Source organism: Macaca thibetana, chromosome 3 (assembly GCF_024542745.1).
Source record: "Macaca thibetana thibetana isolate TM-01 chromosome 3, ASM2454274v1, whole genome shotgun sequence".
NCBI classification, from domain to species: Eukaryota; Metazoa; Chordata; class Mammalia; order Primates; family Cercopithecidae; genus Macaca; species Macaca thibetana.
The window spans coordinates 165212256-165234773 of record NC_065580.1 but is presented as its reverse complement, the minus strand read 5'-3'; the positions used below and the strand labels follow the sequence as shown (position 1 = coordinate 165234773).

The following is a 22518-nucleotide window of genomic DNA, read 5'->3' as shown; positions in this document are numbered from 1 at the left end:
GGAATGCCATTTCGGAGAATCCAGCAGTGACAGCGATAATGACAAGAGACTGAAGTGAAAGAGAGGTGCTAGAGATGGAGGACACAGAAGACATTTAGTGGACAGGAAGGATGGGGTGAAAGCGATGAAGGAATACAGCTCTCTGCCTTAACTGAGCGGATGCAGCTGTCAACGCAAGATCAGAAGAGTGATGGTGTTAACTCCCCTGGAATACAGGTGAAACAAAAAAGGGCTCAGACCTGGGAAACAATTTTTTTAATACAGCAAGGCATTAGGGCAGACCAAACGAGTGTCAGCTCTAAGTGCCTGAATTCAAATTTGAGAAGTATAGAAAACACACTGGAATTTAACTAAAAATAACCAAGAATCTATAAATATTTCCTATGATGATCCAAAAAAGTTTTTTTACAATTTTAAAAGGGGGTGGGGAGACACCATTGCCATCTACAGCAAAGATGCCTGAAATGGTGTGAAATAAAGAACAAGTACATTAAAGGGCTATAGGGGAGGTGGGAGAAAGGAAGGTTGATTTCATAGCTGGAGTCCAATGTGGACCCTGAAATCTCAGGAAAATGTGCATAAGGGATACAAAAGGCATATAAATGAATAGGGTGGCTTTCTGTCAAGGACCACAGAGTGTATGCAGTCAGGGAGACAGATACAAAACATAAAATGTATAACGTCTGATTTAAATACTGTGGGAGTGACCAACTGCATCAGTTGCAGAGGACGCAAAATTTCAGTGAGATCTTCACAGAAAGAGGAACGCGTCAGTTCCTCTACCTGTTTTGGTCAACAACCCTATCTTCCATTCTACCAGAGCCACCACCTCTAGGAGCTCTAGATGTTTGATCACTAATCAAGTAATTTCATTACTTCCAAATTCCCAATTTCAAGTACCCTACTCTTTACCCGCTTCTCCTCTTTCCAGATTATTCTCTCCATATCTCCTTTCCCCAAACAATCTTCAATCCCACCAGGCTCATGCCCCCACCCCCGCCAAGGCCCTTCATGTTTTTATCTTCCTCCTTACCTGCTTTGGAGTCCATGGCTCTCCCTCACCATATCTGCCTGGAAAATCCCCAACACTGGTTTTAAATGCAACTTTTCTGCCTAATCTCCACCTGGACGTGAAGTAATGCTGACCGCTCTCATTTCAAATTTTCCTAACTATAACCGAAGGGCACCCTTCATTCTGGCCAGTAATCTAACATTTTACTAGTCAATCCACATTCTCATGTCCTGGATGAGGACACATGTTCAAGTTTCTCCTTAATCCTGTCTACTCTTAGTTGTTTTGTTTGGTAATTTTAGTAAGGTAAAATTCACACAGCCTGTAATTTACCCACATAAATGTACAATTCAATGGTTTTAGTGTATTCACAGAATTGGGCAACTATCACAATCAACTTTAGAACATTTTTATTACCCTAAAAGGAAATCCTGCAACCATAGGCCATCTGTTTCCCAGCTTTCCCCTCATCTGTCCTAGCCCCAAGCAACCACATAATGTTTTCTATCTCTGTGGGTTTGCCTATTAACATTTTGTATAAATGGAATCATAAAATATGTGGTCCTGTGTGACTGGCTTTTGCTTGGTGTATCTTCTCAAGGTTCATCCATGTTGCATGTTTAAGTCCTTCATTTTTTATTACTAATATTCCATTACATGAATATGCCATATTTTAGTTACCCTAGTTGGCTTATCATTTTTTAAAAAAGGTCTTTAGAAAAAGACTTTTTCATCCACCCACATACCACCAAATCTACCAATTTACTTGCACCTGAATTCACATTAGTCCTACTGTCTGTGACTGTCTGTGCTCCAACGGTTACACCCACTGTTCGTATCCTGGATCTATCCCCTCTCACCTACATCACAATCTAGCACACAGCCCTTCTTGCTTGCACCAACATGTTCCCCTCTACTGGGCTTCCCAATGGTAAGTATGCCGTAGTTTTTGTCCATCTTTCAGAAACAAGAACAAAAATTAGAAACTCCCTCACCCTGCATCTCCTTTCAGATATCACCCCATTTTGTTGTTCTCCTCTATAGCAAATCTCCTGAGATGTTCAAAATCCTAATTGTATCCTTCATCTCCCATTCTCTGACGACCCCATATAACTGGGCTTTTGAACTCATCAATCCAATGAAAGCACTTTTCTCAAGGTCACCAGGAGCCTTCATTTTGCTAAAGCCAGCCGCCAAGTTGCAGCACTCTTTCTTCATCCATCAGCGTCATCTGATAATTCACCTCTCTCTCCCTCTTTCCTGCCTACAAACTATACTTGGCTTCCAGATTATCTCCCTCTACATTTGTATCCTAGCCCACGGGCTGTATCTTCTCAGTATCCTTTGCTGCAGAATACAGTATAGATAGTGGTCAAAAGCTCAGGCTCCTGTTGGAGTGAGACTACCTCAAATTCGAACATTGCTACTTGTAGCTACATGACCCTCGTAAGGTTATTTCATCTCCAAGTGTTTCAGTTTCCCCATCTATAAAATGAAGATAGCCCTGAGGGCTGCAAGGCTGAAATGATTAATAGATACAAACTGCTGAAGAGTTTCTGGCACGTGGAACTATGTCTTAGCTCTCAGCATCATATTCTTAGCTGCCAAATGCTGAAGAATTCTTGTCCTCAGACCTCTCACCACTTCTCTATTTACATTCTCTCCTTAGGTAATCTTACAGGCTCCTGTGGCTTTAATTATTATCTTTATCTGCTAAAGATGCCAGAATTTACATCTCTATTAGATGTTACCAGTAGTTCACCTGACCTCTGTACCTGGGTATCAAAGTTAGAATATCCAACATTTTAATTTGATAGGCTCCCCTCAAACCGACTCCTACAGATTTGCGCATCACAGGAATGGCAATTACATCTACCAGTTGCTCACATAAAAAACTTGAGTCATTCTTGACTCTCTTTCACATTTGTATTTAAATAATATGGCAATTCTGAAGGCTCTATCTTCAAAATATATTCAGACTCTAACCACTTATCACCTCCGCTGCACCAGCCCAACGTGGGCTAGCTCCCATCTCATCTGCTGCAACAGCGTCAGAATGGGTCTCCTTTCCACTCTTACCATCTTCTAGAGTCTGTTTCTCTAACAGCCACAGTAATACTTTAAAAACGGTAAATCAGATCATGGCGTGGGTAAAAGACTACACCATTTCCACTGCACTCACGGCCTAGTGCTCAACAACCTTTTCTAAGCTCATCTCCTGCCACTTTCTTCCCTTTGCTTTCCCTTCCCACTGTGGTCCTTCGACAATCCATACTCCATCTCAATTCAGGCCCTTTCCTTTGGTCCTCACTCTACATTCCTTTCCTCTGTATTTACATGAGGGTATTCTCTTCATTACTGGTTCAGATGCCTTCCCTAGCAATCATATTTAAAATTGTACACATCCGTGTTACACCCTGAAATTGCCTAACTGTCCTGTTTCACTCTCTTCACAGAAACATCTCCATGTTAAATTATTAGCCCAGGTCTGCGAAAATATAAACTCCAGAAAGACAGGTTTTGTTCATTCTGGTATTTCCAGTACCTAGAAGGGTGCCTGGCACACAATGGTTATTGACTACATATTTATTGAACATACGAATGGTGTTTGCAGAGGTGATGACCGAACTCATCAAGGAGAAGATACCTCTCAGGGGATTAAGAATAGAGGCTACAAGGTCCAGGTCTTTTCCCAGGGTGGTAAGAATCTTTCCAGCATAAATCTAGGAGGACTTGAACTTTGAGAAAGGATGCAGTTTTCTTTCAATCTCCTTTTCTGTCCCTTGTTGCAGTTCCACTGTTTTGATTTGATCTCTACAGAATGAGTGTCACTGTAGCATTTTGCATGAACTCAAAATGAAATTTTCCCACATGAAGAAAAAGATGTATCAACCACTCTTATCTCTTTCATCAATGCCTGAAGATCCCTAAGCATATATCCCTAGGTATTTTTTAAACCATCAAGTATTTTCCTTTTTTTATTTCAGACCTGCAGAAAACTGAAATCACAGTACAACCAACATGTTATTTCCTTTGCCTAGATTCACCAATAATATTTAGGCCTATTTATTCTGCAAACACTCCTAAGCTATTCTTATGGAAGGCACTATGTTCTGAGAGCTGGGGAAAATGGAAGAGTAAGGAGCTAATTTTCAAAGAATGAGAAAAAGCATCTTTCAGATCATATTATACATTAAGATTATATTTTAAAAATGATGCTTAGAATGTTAGCAAGAGATTCTTAAGAGAAATTTGAGTTTTCAATAATATATAGTGCAGATATACTGAGAAGTGGCTAATCTATTTTTGGCATAAGGGTACATTATGTTTTGATAACATCTAATACATGAAAAACAGAATTACAAGTGAAATTGGAGAATGATTATCTTTTTTAAATGCTTGGTTTCTTCAAAATAATGTACAGTAGGCTCTGTATGTTCAACTTCCTACAGATTTGCTTTTTGGAATTTCAGTTAGTATAATAATAATTACTAAGTATGTTACTATAATTGACAAAGTACGATAGCTATGAGTTAAAATTTCACTATCAGAGTTAAAACATTTGAAATCTAAAATTAACTTTCTATCACTGAATGAGATTATCTGTAGGCAATTTTATTTTCAATATTAGCTAGAAAAAAATCTTACCTGAAATTCTTTACAGCAATTAACTTTGTCTACCAAAATCAATCTAGAGCCCAGAGTTACTACCGCTCCCACCTTCCTCAAGATGTCCCTCAGAAAGATTTAAATTTAAGACATTCTTCAGACTTGCACTCTAGAGCAGTCTAGGAAGTGACAGCCCAGGAGAAGTGGAGACAATGTGTTAAAACATTTCAAGGTTTTCTGCAAGACCTTCTTCATGTTTCATTTGAAGTGCTTTGCCTTGTGAGAAACTATGGTGTGTTCACGTGTAAATTCATATCCATGCCAAATATTTGTTGTAGATTAATCACTATTTTGCATTATCCACGTATCCAATGAACAATGTTATCTACTAAGTTGAAGGTACTGTAATTTGTATTTAAGAACCATTTCTACTATATAACACTAGTGGAATAACATAATACAGTAATTAGAGTACTAATTCAAATATTTTAAAGCTTTCAAAGAACACTTTTACAGGATAAGTAAACAGGCTTTTTGGGTACCAAATCAAATACCTGATATATCACTCTAGCTTATAATTTCAGGTAACCAAACATTAAAGTTCAAACAAAATTAAAACACAAAAATTGTTTTTTAAAAAATTACATATTATGTTAGTACTTTAAAAACTCTACTTCCTAGAATTTTCTTCAGGCTTCCTTTTAATGTCAGTGGCTAACTAATGCATTACTAGTAGACTGGTGCTTTAATATTCTAATAAGTATTGCTAAAAATGAGCCATTAAAAAATCTAAAATTTTAGACAGAAATTGTGCAAAAAAAATCCAAACAAGTGAAATCACCAAATCAAATTCCAACTGATACTGGATATTGATATTGCTGGCAAAGTTACTCATCTTCTAGGCAGTTTCAGGGATCATAACGATAGTATAAAAACATTTATGCTTGTTTAAATATAATTCACAAACCAATTCTGTCCCCACAATTTCCTGAGGTGTCCAAATCTGGAATCACCAACTCAAATGCCTACTGAAGCCATGCCAGGACTGCAGTGCATCACACCACTGCCTAGTAATTCAGCCACAGGCCACCAACTTGTGACTCTGGCTTTAAAACCTTTGGTAACAAAAATTACAAGTAGGAAGTGATCTTACAAATACCCAATTCTTATTTATAAATTTTACCATCAGCTACAGTAGTGTGACAAAAACTGGCGGTAATCTCTTCATATTGATAATTAATGAATAAATATACTTGTCAAGAAAGAGGCTTTAATTTCCCATAAAAGGAATGAGTTCGACCTAGAACAGTTTTTGCTTGAGAAGAGATTCTGGATATACTGGTAACACAGTAGAGATAGGTAACACAAACAAACATTTTTTTGTGTATTCTTTTTTATTGTTTGGAACACCAAAGTAACCCAAACTTTACATTTACAATGAACTTTTTAATAAAAATAGGCTGTACATATTAGAGATACATGTTATACAAAAGTTTTTGAAAAGTAAACACAAACACTTAATACAGTAAAGAGAATGAACTGAATTGCTATCATTTTTAATATTCCTTTTCTCCTAAGTGACCAACAACTGTAGAATGTTATCTTTAGCTTTTATGAAACTCCCACCATGGTAGCTATTTTGGTGTGTGAGATTTCTTTAAAATCAAGTCATAATGAATAATTATTGTGCATCAAGTAATTTTATATTTTCAGATTATCAGTATTACTGAAATAATCAAAATCTCTAAAAGTTGGTTTTATTCCCTCCCAATTCAGTAGTACAACTCAACTAATTACTCCCAAACTAACACCCACACTTAAGGTCTGATGATACAAGCAAACCATCCTTAAGGCACCCACTGCCTCTTTCCAGTATAATCAGGCTTCACTACAGAATTTCTGGAGACCCACTGAACAACTCTGTGGCACCTACTACTTTAAAAATATTGCCACATTTCACAAATTTAGATCCAAGAACTCAGTTAAGTCTCACTCACTGGAAAAACTATAGCTATCTAGTAGGTGTGCCATTTATCACTAAACTGACACGTTTTCTCATTAAGCCAACTGATGGAAGTTTAATATGTGTAAATCTATGATCTAATCTATCTTGAAAATATGTGAGGCAACCATGTCAAGAGAAATTTTTTTTCCTAAAAAGTAGGCTGGATGCAGTCGCTCACGAGGTCAAGAGATCAAGACCATCCTGGCCAACATGGTGAAACCCCATCTCTACTAAAAATACAAAACTTAGCTGGGCATGGTGGCACGCGCCTGTAGTCCCAGCTACTTGGAAGGCTGAGGCATGAGAATCGCTTGAACTCGGGAGGCGGAGGCTGCAGTGAGATGAGACTGCGCCACTGCACTCTAACCTGGCGACAGAGACTCGTCTCAAAAAGAAAGTTTGCTTCCTCTGTCTGCCAATACAACAGTTTAAAACGAATCACAGCTGAAGTAATATAATTTTAGAATTGCAAAAGATATTCTTCTCTAGGTGTTATAAATACCATTATGACATTTCTTACCTGTATAAGCACCTGCCATTCACTAAGTGCCTGTCCTACAGCAGGCCCCAAAGCAAGTGTTTTATATATGTTAGCCCATTAAATCATCATGACACCATTGTGTCTGTCATTTTTATCCCCCTTTACAGATGAGAAAACTGAAGTTTAGTATCAACTTCTAGACTCACAGTTTTCTGGGAAGCATAACAATTCCTTTTATTATCTTAAAACATTAGAACACCAAGAGGAAATACCAAAGCATCTTAGTTCTGGGATTCCATCACTTGATTATCCCAACCTAATTACTGATCCTTTAGTACTGCAATACTGCAGTGTGGTTACCACATTCCTTTATCAAAATGATAAAACTGGTTAGTCTTGGATGAACCCTTCTCAGCTTGCATACACATTTAAAACTCATTCCTCTATAAGGTCAAAATTCCTGTGATATTCTTTTCAAGACTGCTGACTGAAGGCACATGGAAGGCCTTCTTTCTCATGACTGGAACTAACCTGCTGCATTTTAGTTCAAAGTGCTTATTTTAACCAAACTGTTTTCACTTTTCTTACGTCAAATTCTAAACCCTTCTGGATTTAGAATAGCCTTCAATTTAAAAATTTTGTTTTAGAATGAAGATAATCATCAGAGGTAAAATATGAACAGTCCTGCATTGAGAATCACCCACTCATGTAACAAATGTTCCCCCTCTCATGGGTCCATCTAGTGGGAGGAAGATGGACACGCAAACAGTATGTCAGGTGATGATAAACGCTACGACTGATTCAGAATTTAATTACTTTTCTAGCCATGCCTAGCTTACTATGTTTTTCCAAGCTCACCAACTTCTCATCTGTGTTTGGTTTCATATGTTGGACGCAGAGGTTAAATTGTATGTTCAGTAGTGATAAGAAATAACAGGCAGGGTCTTCAAGACCTAAATGTTAAATCACAGGCAAGCTACTTACTACTCTTCACGGTTGTTTGAAAGCAGTGGTTATTAAACTTCTGGAGTTCAAGAGATATTTTCACTCATTCAATAAATGTATTAAGCCCAGTAAAAAACAGAAATGCAGCAATTGTGTAAATAGTTTCAGGTAGTCTAACATCCATGGACCTTAGACTAGGATTCATAATCACGGGGGTGTGTGTGTGTGTGTGTGTGTGTGGGCATGTGGGATGTGAAGAGAAGGGGTTGAATAGAAAACTATCCAGATTCTGTGATTCTTGTGCAATCATGTTAATATGGAAAAAAAAAAAAAAAAAAAGCATAACAAAACAGATGCGAACATGTTCCCTGGTTCCTAGTCCAATGCTCCTTGTATGATATGACTTCCATTGGAAGGTAGACCTCTTAAGCAACTTCCTCATTAAACAAATCATTTTCCATCATTATGGTAACTATACTCCTATATCACTTGTGATAAATTTTAATCCCAAATCCTCTTTTACCATTACCCAATCCGTGTACTAAGGGAAATAAAATCAAGGCTATTATCAGCCTAACCTTAGGCTAGGGGAGGGCAGAATACAGTATACCATTTAAAAGCAAATTATTTTTTATTATAAATGTAATACATGCAAAAAATAAAAAATTCCAACAGTACCGAATAGCATAGGTGAAAAGTAAAAGTCCTCCATTACAAACCAATGTCTCACAGTCCTACATCTCAGAAATAATCAATGGGTTCTTTCCTGAAACAACTCAGATGATGAAAGTAAACAGGCATATGCATTTACCTTTGAAAAATACTATGGGCTCACAGGACTAGAACACTGTAATACTCTCAAGATATTAACTTCCAATTAGGGGATTCAAGTGTTCATTATATTTGGCAATACCACTTCAAATGTAACAATTTGTTCATTTAAAAGATGGTCTACTATAACAAGCATGTGACATATTTATTCATAACTTAAGCAGGCAAGAGTAAGCCCTCTTAAAGGTGTAAAAGATCTAAGTTACATTGGCCTTGATCACAGTATTGAAGTTGTGGGTAAAAAGTACAACAGATAAACTCCAGCCAAGTAAACTGAGTGAGTGGGAAAGTGGTACCTCAGGCTGTGCAACTGTTACTCAGAAAACAAAGCCATTTTATTGGAATGTATCAAAAACGATTTCTTTGCTAGCCCACAAAGAATGCTACCCAAGTCCTGGGGTTTCAGATGGATAATAATTGGTCCAGACAGAGAAAAACCTATGCTGTTAAAGAAATACCTCTTTAAAAGCTGGGAATAGACTAAGGTTAAGTTAATTACGAACTCTGTACCAATTCCTTTGCACAGAGATTAATCATTTTTCTATACCAAATAAGGATGTGAAGATCCAAACTTTTATTCAAGACAGACAAACATGATTTTGTCTTTGAGAGTATCTCTTGGTAAAGATCAAGTACACGTATTTGAATTTAAGAGGAAGATCTTCCTCAAAAACAAACAAACAAAAAAACAACCAAAAAAGCCAGTCTTGGAGATAATTTTACCAAAATTAACATTGTTTTTTAAAAAACCTAACTTGGGGTGGGTGGGGGGTGAGGGGGGGTGGGGCAAGGAAAACTAATGATAAAAAAAAATAACTTACCAAGAAGTGAAACAGGCTGGGTTACAGGAGGGGTGGGCAGATTCGTGGGTGCAGCAGGTGGCACAGCAGAGCCATACATTTTCACACTGTCACCAGACTCGGCGTTTCCTCTAGCCCCAGACACCACTGTTGGAATGGGATTTCCAATAGATAAGTCTTTTGTAGTGTCTTCATTTATACCAGCGATAGTAGCTAAGGAATATAATTATATCAACATGTGAAGCTGAATAATTAATTATCTCCCGGTCAACATTCTTCTGCCATACTATAGACCCTATTACCGGTTCACTCTCCCTCCTACACCCAGCTCCAAGAGGATAAGCAAACACAAAGAAAAAAACATGCTTACAGTTTGGGATGCTTATTGGTGGAGTGTGAGGAGGAGGAATGGATACTGGTGGAGTTATAGGAGGTGGGGGTCCAGGAGGAAGAAAACCTAGAATAAGAAAAATAATGTCAACTTATGCTGTTATCACTTCATCGCAGGCTCTAAAGTAAGTATGTTCACAGACAATTTAGTGTACCTGGTGGTAAATGCATTGGGTTAAATCCTGGGCGCAAAAATGGTGGAGGAGGAGGGGGAGGAGGAACACCAGGACCGAAGCCTGGAGGTGGAATTCCCAGAGGTGGCGTGAAAGCAGGTGGCTGGAGAGCACCAACTACAGGTGGTCCTGGTTGATGTGGTGGGACCTAGAAAGAAAGACAGAAGAATAAACCACCTATCCAGACACCCTCCTGTCCATATAGTAAGCACAGGTAAAAGAGCATACTGGTGAAAAAAATAGATGTTTCTTAATTTGTGCTTATTAGACCAGTAAATTCATTAAATTACAGGTGGTAACTTCTATTCGTACCAACTGATCGAAATCAAAGCTGTGGGCCAGGTGCGATGGCTCACACCTGTAATCCCAGCACTTTGGGAATCCAAGGCAGGTGGATCACCTAAGGTCAAGAGTTCAAGACCAGCCTGGCCAACATGGTGAAACCCTGTCTATACTAAAAATATAAGAATTAGCTAGCTGGGTGTGGTGGCAAGTGCCTGTAATCCCAGCTACTCCGAAGGCTGAGGCAGGAGAATCGCCTGAACCCGGGAGGTGGAGGTTACAGTGAGCCGAGATTGAGCCACTGCACTCCAGCCTGGGCGACAGAGCGTGACTCCATCTCAAAAAAAAAAGAAAGAAAGAAAGAAAGAAATCAAAGTCGTGCTCTCTACTTTATGACAGCAAATTCACACTATATTTCATCAGTGTTCTGACATCATGTAATACATTTTAAAATGTTCCATGGTACTCTCAGCAATACAGCTTTAAGACAGGCTACTTGGCAATTTACACAATGGCTAAGATCACAGGTCCTGGAGCCAAATTGTCTGCTTCTCCCACCCACTTTAGTAGCTGTGTGACCTTGAGCAAGCTATTTAAACTCTCTAAAATGGGAAAGTGCCAACCACATACAATTATGCAGATTAAATGAGTTAATACATACTAAGTGCTGGTGCCTGGCACTTAAATACCCAACAAATGTTAGCTTTTTTTTTTTTTTTTAAAGATAAATTTTAACAACCCCTAGCCAGGGTATCAGTCTATGGCCTGTTAGGAAATGGGCCACACAGCAGTGGGCAAGCAAGTTCCACCGCCTGAGCTCTGCCTCCTGTCAGATCAGTGGTAGCATGAGATTGTCATAGGAGCATGGACCCTATCGTGAAATGCACATGTGAGGGATCTAGCTTGGGCACTTCTTATGAGAATCTAATGCCTCATGATCTGAGGTGGAGCAGCTTCATCCTGAAACCATCCTCCACCCCAGTCCATGGAAAAACTGCCTTCTAAGAAACCAGTCCCTAGTGCCGGAAAGGTTGGGGACTGCTATTTAACAGAGTAGGCAGGTTTCTGTAAATGAGTGCTGACACACATTGAATTTTGTTTAGAACCTGCACTGGAAGGGCATATCCAGAAGGTCAACTGAAGGGTTTACCAACTAGGGGAGTCCATTTAAATCACAGCTAAGAATGTAGCAAAGCACACAGTTTTCCCCTCACATTGAGAAAATGAAGACACAATTCAGATTTTTGTGATAGCTCAGATTTATCTGATTCAGATTTAATGTGAGAAACTGAGGAAGGAAGACAAGAAAAATCTAGTAGATCACACATAGAACTATGGGTCAAGTTCTTATAATTTTCAAAGGGTTTTTCATTTTTCAGCTCTTATGACGTGACAAAAAACATACTGAGTACTTAACACATATTATCTCATTTAACCCTCAAAACAACTCTTAACATATGAGGAATGCCAAGGCCAGGAAAGGGAATTTGCACATTTACAAACAGGAAACTGAACCTTACGAGGTTAGGTTACATGCTAAATACCATACTGCTGAATATAAACAATGGAGTTGAGAATTAAACCCAGTTTTACCAGATCTAGTATTCTTTTCAAGTAACAGGTTGGTTGAGTAGACAGCAAATATTTTAGAGTAAGAACATATCTTCATGTTAAAAATGGCATTTAATTTATTATAAAGTTTTCAATCCATTTGAAAATTTCATAATAATAGCACCCAAGGTGAAAATTAGGAAAATTCCTTTCCCCCAAAGCAGCAACTTATTGGGTACATATCCAAGTTTCTTCAGAACATAACGTCCCTGAAGAATGAAGACTCAGAAAAAAAGTAAGCAGAACCTATGAAACTTGATACTGAATAATCTGGATGGATAGATGTAAGACAATATACATTTACTTTGGTTGTATAAACATTTATGGGCCAGGCACTGTGGCTCACGCCTGTAATCCCAGCACTTTGGGAGGCCAAGGCAGGCATATCACTTGAGGTGAGGAGTTTGATACCAGCCTGGCCAGCATGGTGAAGCCCCGCCTCTACTAAAAATACAAAAATTAGCCGGGTGTGGTGGCACACGCCTGTAATCTCAGTTACTCAGGTGGCTGAGGCAAGAGGGTCGGCTTGAACCTGGGAGGCAAAGGTTGCAGTGAGCTGAGATCGTGCCACCACACTCCAGCTTGGGGAACAGAGAGAGACTCTGTCTCCAAAAACAAAAACAAAAATTATGAAAAGAATATAAACTTTAAATCTGACAAAACATGAAAAATTAATATGCACATATATGTAGTCATGTTTTTTACTCTGAATTCAGACATATATCTACAAAGGGACCTTTCAGGCACTTCAAGTTTAAGTCATGTCCCAATATCCTCACCTGTGGAGGGGGCACTGTTATAGGTGCAGGAACAGGAATAGGAGGGACAGGCACAGGTAACGGTTTAGGTATGGGTGATACTGGTTCTGTGTGTGAGGTTTCAGCACCTCCATTTTGAGCAACTTCATTTTCAGGCTTCTTAGGAATTCCTTTCCAATCTGTGAGAGTGAAAGAAGTTTAACAAGAGTTTACCATTTTCAGTTTGTAACTTTAAATCTAGAAATAAAAAATGTTGATTATAAAAACCTAGCACAGTTATTAAAGAAATTCCTATGCTAATTTTAGAAATAGTAATTATTTAAATTAACAACAATAGAAACATGTAAAAGAATGCACACTGTGTGCCAGGCACTGTCAGAAGCACTCTATTTATACTAGCTTATGTAGTTCTCACAACCATTTACAAGTAGATACTATTATTATTCCCATTTTACAAATGAGAAAAGCAAAGACAGCTTGCCCAAGATCACATTCTTGGTAAATGGCAGGGATGGATTCAACTCAGACACATTTGGTTCTAGAGTCCATGTTCTTAACCACAGGAATGTATTAAAAATAAAGGATCATGAAACACCCAGTATTTCCTGAACAAATTTTCACTAGTATTAAAGAATAACTTACACCTTCCACCTATTTCCACGTATCTTCTAGTCAAGTGAAAACAAAACCATCTTTCTGCTCTGTCCTCTGAGCCTCTGGCTCCATCAGAGATTCTCCTATATTCTTGACCTTTTCAATACATTCTCCACTGGACCATGAGCTCCAAGATTACACCATCTTCTTTTTACCATTTTCCAGAGCCTGCCAGATGTCTGGCACATAGTAGGCCCTCAACACCTGATTGCCTTAACACAAATCTAGCTCTATCCTTAGATGAAGGCTTTGTGCATTAATAGAGGGAGGGAGTGGGATGTTGGAATAGCACAGCATTGTTTCAGCTCTTTTTGGTTCTCAAACCATCACTCCTGCTTGAAGCTTCCTTTATTTTTATTTTTTGAGACGGAGTCTTGCTCTGTCTCCCAGGATGGAGTGCAGTGGCGCAATCTCAACTCACTGCAACTTCTATCTCCTGGGTTCCAGCAATTCTCCAGCCTCAGTGTCCCAAGTAGTTGGGATTACAGACACCCGCCACCACATCCAGCTATTTTTTTTTTTTTGTACTTTTAGTAAAGATGAGGTTTTACCATGTTGGCCAGGCTGGTCTTGAACTCCTGACCTCAAGTGACCTGCCCACCTCAGTCTCCCAAAGAGCTGGGATTACAGGCATGAGCCACTGTGCCTGGCCTTGAAGCTTCCTTTAAATGTTCTTTCTGAGGGCGGTGAGGACAAGCATGGTGGCTCACGCCTGTAATCCCAGCACTTTGGGAGGCTGAGGCAGTAGGCAGATCACCTGAGGTCAGGAGTTCGAGACCAGCCTGGCCAACATGGTGAAACCCCGTCTCTACTAAAAAAAAACCCAAAAAAATTAGCAGGGCACAGTGGTACATGCCTGTAGTCCCAGCTACTTGGGAGGCTGAGGCAGGAGAACCCCTGGAACCCGGAAGAGGCTGTAATGAGCCAAGATCATGCCACTGCACTCCAGCCTGGGTGACAAGAGTGAGACTCCATTTCAAAACACAACAACAACAAAAAAACATTCTGTGTTGCCATGCCATCCTATTCTCCTCCTTGTTCCTCTGTCTAGCAATCTCCAGGTCATGCCCATGCATTCTGCGATTTTCCCCACTGCAATTTCACTGTCAATCTGGCATTTTAAATATTTGTGCCTACAAATAACTGCAACTCCTTGTCTTACACGTTTACTTTAGATTGCTTCTCTGGACATCTAAAACTTTCCAAGGTACTTATTATGAAGCACTGGATTAAAACACAATACCAAGCTGGGTGCAGTGGCTCACGCCTGTAATGCCAGAGGGAGGTCGAGGTGGGCAGATCTTTTGAGGTCAGGAGTTCGAGACCAGCCTGGCCAACATGGTGAAACCTTGTCTCTATTGAAAATGCAAAAATTAGCCGGGCAAAGTGGCACACACCTGTAGTCCCAGCTACTCGGGAGACTGAAGGAGGAGAGTGGCTTGAACCTGGGAGGCAGAGGTTGCAGTGAGCCAAAATGGCGTCACTACACTCCAGCCTAGGCAACAGAGTGAGACTCCATCTCAAAAAAATAAATAATACGTAGTACCAAAGATGCTCAGTGAAGACCTATATGATCTGTTAAGTTTCACAGGAAAAGTTCTACTTAATTCTGTAATTCATAAACTCCATAATCAATAAGTATTTCACTTGTGTTTGCATCTCTTTTGTCTCATTCACTATTTAACCCTGTTTATAATGGAAATACTGACACAGAAGGGATACTAAAAAATCTCAAAAATCACGTCCTAATGCAAGGAACAGGACATTTAATTTGTCATATGTACTACCAAGCAAATAAGTGAACTGTAAGAGAAATTAAATACTGCTTTACCTGGGTTAAGTGTGTCACTGTCCAACATTCCTCCTTCACAAAAACTCTCCAGTTCCTCAGGCTTGACTTTGTCCCATGGAATATAAGTAACACCAAGTTCTACATCCCAATACTGCTTATAATCTGCCTTTATTCCTTTGTTTAAGGCCCAGGCAATCTATTTCACCATTAGTGAAAATATAAAAAGAAAAGAAAGAAAAACAAGATCATAAGTCTTGAGAGTACTATTCTCTATCATTCTATCCATTCCGACTTGGGCAGCAAGAGAGCAATCTGGACCAGCTAGGCTTGGATCTCATTCAAAGCCTTATTCTCACTACAGAACTGGTTACCCTTTAATTCTCATTTTGTCCTAGGATGGAAATTTCACTGGCATATTTTCCTTACCAACTCTCACCCAAACCAGCCAACATAAAACTAAGAGAAAAGGAAAAAGTTTATCAGGGAAAGCCTGAAGTTCCCTGAATAGCCTAGTAGTATACTGGGGACTACTTTTCTAAGTCTAGGGGTGCCTTGTAATTACTTAACATCAGACAAAATCTTTTTGCAGTGCAATCCAGTGGTAGAACGGGGTGTTAAGACACTGAGGAAACACTGACTTTAGCTCCTTAGGGGAAAAATACCCATGTACCTATATGTTTTTCTCCACCTTTGGTTAATATGGTAAACTTTAAAAATACAGTATCCAATTTTTTTTGAACATGACAAAACATATTGCTAAAGGACATTATATTTAAAGCACTAATTTACTTTGATGAACCCATCTACATTTAGGAAAAAACAAATTCTATCATGCATGTAACATTTACAATTTTATGTTAAAACACTGGAGTCCTTTAGGAGATATTCTAAGCAAAAAAAAAAGAAAGAGATGCACATGAAATGCCTCAGTGTTGAAAATAATTTCTAAAACCCAAATTAGTTTTTATAGGCCACATATTTTCCCCCTTCTGCCTCTGCCTATTTTTAAAAGATGAATTATAACATACAAGACTGTACCTTTATGGATTTCTGGTTCACTTTATAGTTTCCTCGGCTCAGTTTCTGCAGGGCACGATACGCATCTTGCCTATGAACCATAACAATATAGGCACAACCCCTGGGAGGAATCATCTGCTCCAAAACATTTTAATATTATAAAGATAACAAAATTGAAAAGCAGTAAGATACAAAACTAAGTAAGCAGTTCCAACAATCCCATCCCTCACCCCATGTTCTATTATGTAAGGTTAAATTCATTTCTAAGTTGGCAATTCAAGCTGGGTCTCAACTGAGTCCTCTAAGCTTTGTTAAATAAAGACTTACCTAGAAATGTTTGAAATTAAACTTAATTATCCAAGAAATGTTAAATACAAAGAATTCTAAGAAATGTTAAATACAGAGTTCTAAACGTGGACTCAAGAGCACCTAAACTCTAGTCACATCTATAAACCTGAGCAAATTATAACTTTGGTCTCAAGTCCTTCATTTCATAAAATGACACTAATCACACCTGTCCATCATACTTAAATAACTGAATAAACACTCACATTAATTGATTCAATTGGACCAAACTCTTCCAAGAGACTGGCAACATCCTGCTGAGTAGTTCTTTTGTCCAGCTGTCCCACCCAGAGGGTAGTACTGCAAACTTAAAATAAAATTACAATCATAAAGAGATTCACATTTGATAATGAGTAGCACTGTAGCTTACATAAAAAAATCATTACACAAAATATTCATGAACTATATTACACCACCACAAGTTTAAATAGTAAATCTCACATACATTTAAAAAATTCTAGAAATCTGCAATTGTACTTCCAGAAAGAGAACTGGGATAGTGAAAGGTATACATAAAAGCTGGAAAAAACTGGCTTTTTTGCAGATGGATCTAACGATTTCATCAACTCTCTTGATTACCAACTAGCTACGTGCTTTGTTACATGTAACTGTCCTTTCTCCACTCGTAAGTGTTCATGGTTTTTCTTTTATGTTGTGTCCTAGGTGATAAGCCTTATGGAATCAGAAATATTACATATGCCCTAGTCGTTTTATAAATTAAAATCTTAGTCATCTTAATAGTTACTAATTTATATCAAATACATGCCTAGTACACCTTACTAAATGTATTCTGAAGACATCTGATGAGATTCAGAAAATAATGCAAGTGAATATATTCTGTAAATTTTTGGTTCACTCCTTACTGCTGCTTTATAGCTGGTTTAAGGTACAAAAGCAAATCTAAGGGATACATCAATGCATAAACAAGGCACAATAAAGCAGTATTTCAAATAAAAACACAGTGGTAACATTTCTTTTATAGCTTTGCTAACAGTTATAAACACTTTAAACCTAAGACATGAAAAAACAGTACATGAAGTTTGAATATAAAGGTTGAGTTACCACTTGCAGTTTCTGGTTTCACTTGAGGGAGGCCTTTTTGTCGACGTTCTCTCTCTTTTTCTCGATCCCGTCTTTCTTGGGATCGAGATCGAGGAGAATGTCGGCGTCTATCCCTGGACCGAGATCGAGAACGTCGATGACGAGACCTTCGAGATCTAGAACCAGATCTAGATCGCCTCCTTTTTGGTGACCTAATGTTTTCAAGAGAAGAGAGAACACATAGCACATAGACAAAACCCAGAAAATATAAGCACATACTAATTAAAAAAAAAAAAAAAAATACAACTAGGTAATTTAATGTTTGGATACGTAAGAATGCAATAGCCGAGAATTCATTTTACAGATTTTAGTATGTCCCAAATTAGAAATCATGCGCATTATTTAAATAAAAGAAACAATGTTGACAGCTTATATAATAAAAGTATCTGTCATCTTCAGTGCCTCCGGTACTATACAAAATTACATCCTTATAATTTAAGTAGCTAATTTTCATGGTTGAGATATACTGCTACTACTGTTATCTATCTTCTCAGTAAAGTCTTTTCTGCAGCAATTAAAAACATTATCTAATTACATCATTACTGTGATATTTCCACTTTTGCTGGCTGATGAAGTTGTAATGGAATTTTGAAAATACAGTTCTTCTAATACCACATACTCTATACCTATGGTATAGAATTGTATTTTCAAAGTTCCATTACATCTGAGCAACTCAAATACAGGGAAAAAAATGTAAGACAAATGATGTAGATTTTTTTTTTAAAATCAATACTTCACCTGTCCCCTTCTACACACATATACAAATACAAATATACCAACTGTTATTTTACTAACACTCTGAATATCTGAAAATAACCCAATCTAATTTTAATTTGTGTCCCCTAAGACACACAGGGTTGGAAAAAACATTTTCTATAAATTACCTGGATGCTGACCTAGATCTTGACTTTCTGTTATCAGACATATGTCGCTTAACGTCTTGAATACAAGGTTGTTCTACTTCCATTTCCTTAAAAAACAAAAACCATGATAAAATGAGAAATTTAAAAAGTATTAAGGCAAGAGGACAAAATCTAACAAAAGCTACATTAAAAATGTCCTGCCCTTAAGCAATTCTCTTTTGGTTGCCTGGGACCAAATTACTAATTTAACAACAACTGGCCATCACTAGGAAAAAAAAAACCCAAAAACCACTTTTATACTGTTTAAAAGATTAAAAGAAGTATTTCTCTACTTCTGGTAAAGTTATTTTGCTTAAATTACATACCATTTTAATAAACCATCATCTAATGCAGTGAAGTAGGCACTAGTTAAGCCTTCAACACTCTATATCAAACCTCACAGAATCCTATGGAAGTTGGTAATATTAGAAGTTCACTTTCCAGATGAAAAACTTGGAGCACTGGGAGGGTTTAATATGTACCCAGGTCTTTCTTCATATTCAAAAATGAAGACAGCAAGCAAATAAGGAGAAATCTGCATATAAGTCAAGGCAACAAAAAAAGATGCAACTATCTGAGAATAAAATTTTACCTGCTGATGTGGCTTCTGTGTAAGTGGTTCATTCTGTGCCTGAAAAGAAGCTTGGAAAGGCTGCTGCACTGGTGGAGTTGGAGGAATCACAGGCTGAGCCATGGGAGGAAATGGAGGTGTAGGAAGAAGTCCAAATCCTGGCATTTGTCCATTAGGAGGAAGTGGAACCTTTCATTTTTAAAGAAAGTGTATGAGTAATAGCTATCAAAAAAATTTGGAAAACCTTTATTATATAAAACTAAAATATCTTCAATAAACTTTGATCAAGGAAAAGTTACAATGACATTCAACATTGTTTAACGATTTCCCTATGTACAATTTTCATGCAAGGATTGTTACATACCAAGTATATAGGTTAAAAATCCTGTAACTCTTTTTAAAATTATGAACACACAGGTTTAGTTTTAAATATTTAAAGAAATACCTTCATTTACATAAGGAAGCAATGTGATAAACTGAACTTCAAGTCAGAAGTACTCTATTGCAAATGGTCTTTTTTCAGCTTTAACGACAATTAAGCCTTTTGGGAGGAAAACTGGCTTTCTAGAAGCAATGACTCCTAGGATTACTTTAAAAAAATTTACCAAGGGGGAATTTCAACTAACATACCCAACTTTTAGAGTTTCAAATAAAGTATCATAATAATAATGAAAGTAAACTACAGTCTGACATATTTCTGCATGTCAATTTAAATACAAATAAAACTATAAATATAATGCTTTAAGTATTCTTTCTAAATTATTTATGAACTTTCAGTAATGGTTAAACACTTGAAATAACAAAAATGCTTCCCACCCCATCCCCATAATTTAGATACAGAGCCAAATTTAAGAGAACACTCAATGAGAGAATTTACTGGAACAAATTTACTGGAACAAATTTATCTCTACTAACTTCCTGCAACTCTCCAGTGTATTATGTATGCTCCTTTTATTGCGGATTTCAAACTATATTCCTGAATGTTCAGAGCTCAGAGCTCTCTAAAGTATCTAACCACACAAACTACAGAAGAAAGGCCCTTCCAAGGGAAAAAGCTGTCTAACTAAACAGGTCGGTTTCTTCAAATATAACTGTAATCTCTAAATTATTTTAACTAAAATGCCTATTATTAAAATGTGAGCATGTGATTTTGGCATCCTCGTTTTAATTACAGAAAAAAAGCAACTCAAAACAGTTATGTGTTCAACAGCTTTTATCAGAGCTATAGTACGACTCAGCCCATCACATAGCTGCATAGTGCTCTGTGGAATGTAAACCATATACTCTATAATGAATAGATCTTTCTTTCAACTGCAAGAAAAATGCTTGTACCTGATGGTGCATTGGATCCTGTTGTATTCCCATCATTCGTGGCTGAAACTGATCCATATTTTGTGTGTATGCTGGCTGCTGCATGCCATCTCCAGGAAAGCCACTAAAAAAAGGTGGATAATCTTTTACACATTCAGAAGCACAAGCTTCTCAGCCACACTTAAACTACAGAAACAGTGTTGTTCATGAGTCATTAATCAACATTTTACTGAACCACATATTTACCTATATATTACATTTAATTTATAAACTCAGTATTATTCCCAACATAAAAGCCATTTTTTGTTTTAAATCTTAGAGGATCCCTTCCTCATTCAAGAGAAAATACCACAAATTTTACAAAACAACTTCACTGAAAATTGTTTTCATTGCTAAATGTTCCTTAGATTATGCCTTACAACTATTACCAATTTTCTATCTGCTGAGGAATAAAAAAAAAACTAACAATGGTGCCTGTGGAGGAGGAGGAGAGGCAGCAGCGGGTGCAGCAGCAGCAGGCACAGTGGCGGTAGGTGCAGGGGGCACAGCAGCAGCAGGTACTGTTGTGGCAACGGCAGTGGTATCCTCTTTCTTTGATTCTTCCACAGCTTCTGGCTCATCATCATAGTCAAATCTATCAAGCAACTTCTGGAATAATTATGTCAATATTTCATTTTAAAATTTAGACTGATTCATTGCACAAAAAACTTTATGAAAACAAAGGATGTTTACCACCATCTAGAAACCCACATTGTCAAGCACAATCTTATTTTCCCTCATGCCCCTAAGGACCTTGGTTTGTAGATATAAACAATTTTTACACAGATGCCAGTTTGGAAAACACACAATGTTTTCATTCTGTTTTCCTTCCTCAATTGTAAGTACAGTGCTTTCTTTCTATTTTCTATTGGTGTATTTCACAAGTAATTTACCAGCATACATGTTTTTCTAAAATACTCATTTCCCTAGACTAAAAATGTTTGGAACTTCGTGCACATGAAAATGGGTATACATTTTCAGTCAATATAAAATGTACAAAAAGACTGTCTTATCCAATCACCATAAATGCATATAGAAAAGTGTCCATATACTGCTTCCTCAAAAATATACTAATATAAAGAAACAAAAAAACGGCAAGGACATAAAAAAGTCACTAGCAGATCACTGAAAGGTTCATTTGCTTCTTTATCATAACTTCACAGCTTACCAGAAACTTTCATTTAAAAAAAAATTCAGGAGACTTAATGAGATCACATATCTAGAAGAACAATTTTAAGTAAGATTTATTCAGAAAAAAAGGTAATGCATTAAATCCCTACTAATGTGTATCAGATCATATAGACTTCATCATCACAAGAACACTGCAATTTAGATAGTTTCTTCTTTTTTACAACAAGAAAACAAAGGCTCAGGTGATTAAGAAACATGATTAAGATTGTACAGTCAGTGAATGGTAGAATCAGGATGCAGACACTAGTCCTTTTGACTTGAGAGCCCTCAGTCTCTGGCTTTCAATAAGCAATCTTTCCTTTCAAGTTGTGCTCCTTAAATTCCTAAACTTGTGTCATTCTCTAATAGTTCTGTCTGGCCGGGCGCGGTGGCTCATGCCTGTAATCCCAGCACTTTGGGAGGCCGAGGCGGGCGGATCATGAGGTCAGGAGATCGAGACCATCCTGGCTAACACGGTGAAACCCCGTCTCTACTAAAAATAAAAATAAAAAAATTAGCTAGGCGAGGTGGTGGACGCCTGTAGTCCCAGCTACTCGGGAGGCTGAGGCAGGAGAATGGCATGAACCCGGGAGGCGGAGCTTGCAGTGAGCCGAGATTGCACCACTGCACTCCAGCCAGAGTGACAGAACAAGACTCCATCCGGGTGGGGGGAAAAAAAAGAGAAGAAAAAGAAAAAATAGTTCTGCCTAGAGATTCTG

General features: G+C 37.8%; 1 protein-coding gene across 4 annotated transcripts in view; it reads right to left on the bottom strand.

The window, feature by feature from the left end:
- Positions 1 to 22518, bottom strand: part of SCAF4 (SR-related CTD associated factor 4) — a 62084-nt gene that overhangs the window by 5005 nt on the left and 34561 nt on the right. Inside the window, exons 8-19 of one of the 4 annotated variants that reach the window (XM_050786055.1) lie at positions 21057 to 21238; positions 20612 to 20714; positions 19301 to 19468; positions 18691 to 18776; positions 17768 to 17958; positions 16912 to 17012; positions 16382 to 16495; positions 15383 to 15539; positions 12919 to 13076; positions 10229 to 10394; positions 10054 to 10140; positions 9705 to 9896 (exon numbers count right to left, since the gene is read on the bottom strand). In XM_050786055.1, coding sequence (XP_050642012.1) covers positions 9705 to 9896; positions 10054 to 10140; positions 10229 to 10394; positions 12919 to 13076; positions 15383 to 15539; positions 16382 to 16495; positions 16912 to 17012; positions 17768 to 17958; positions 18691 to 18776; positions 19301 to 19468; positions 20612 to 20714; positions 21057 to 21238 — 1705 coding nt within the window. The remainder of the gene's footprint in view (positions 1 to 9704; positions 9897 to 10053; positions 10141 to 10228; positions 10395 to 12918; positions 13077 to 15382; positions 15540 to 16381; positions 16496 to 16911; positions 17013 to 17767; positions 17959 to 18690; positions 18777 to 19300; positions 19469 to 20611; positions 20715 to 21056; positions 21239 to 22518) is intronic. The other 3 variants (XM_050786058.1, XM_050786057.1, XM_050786056.1) reach the window with 3 other exon arrangements.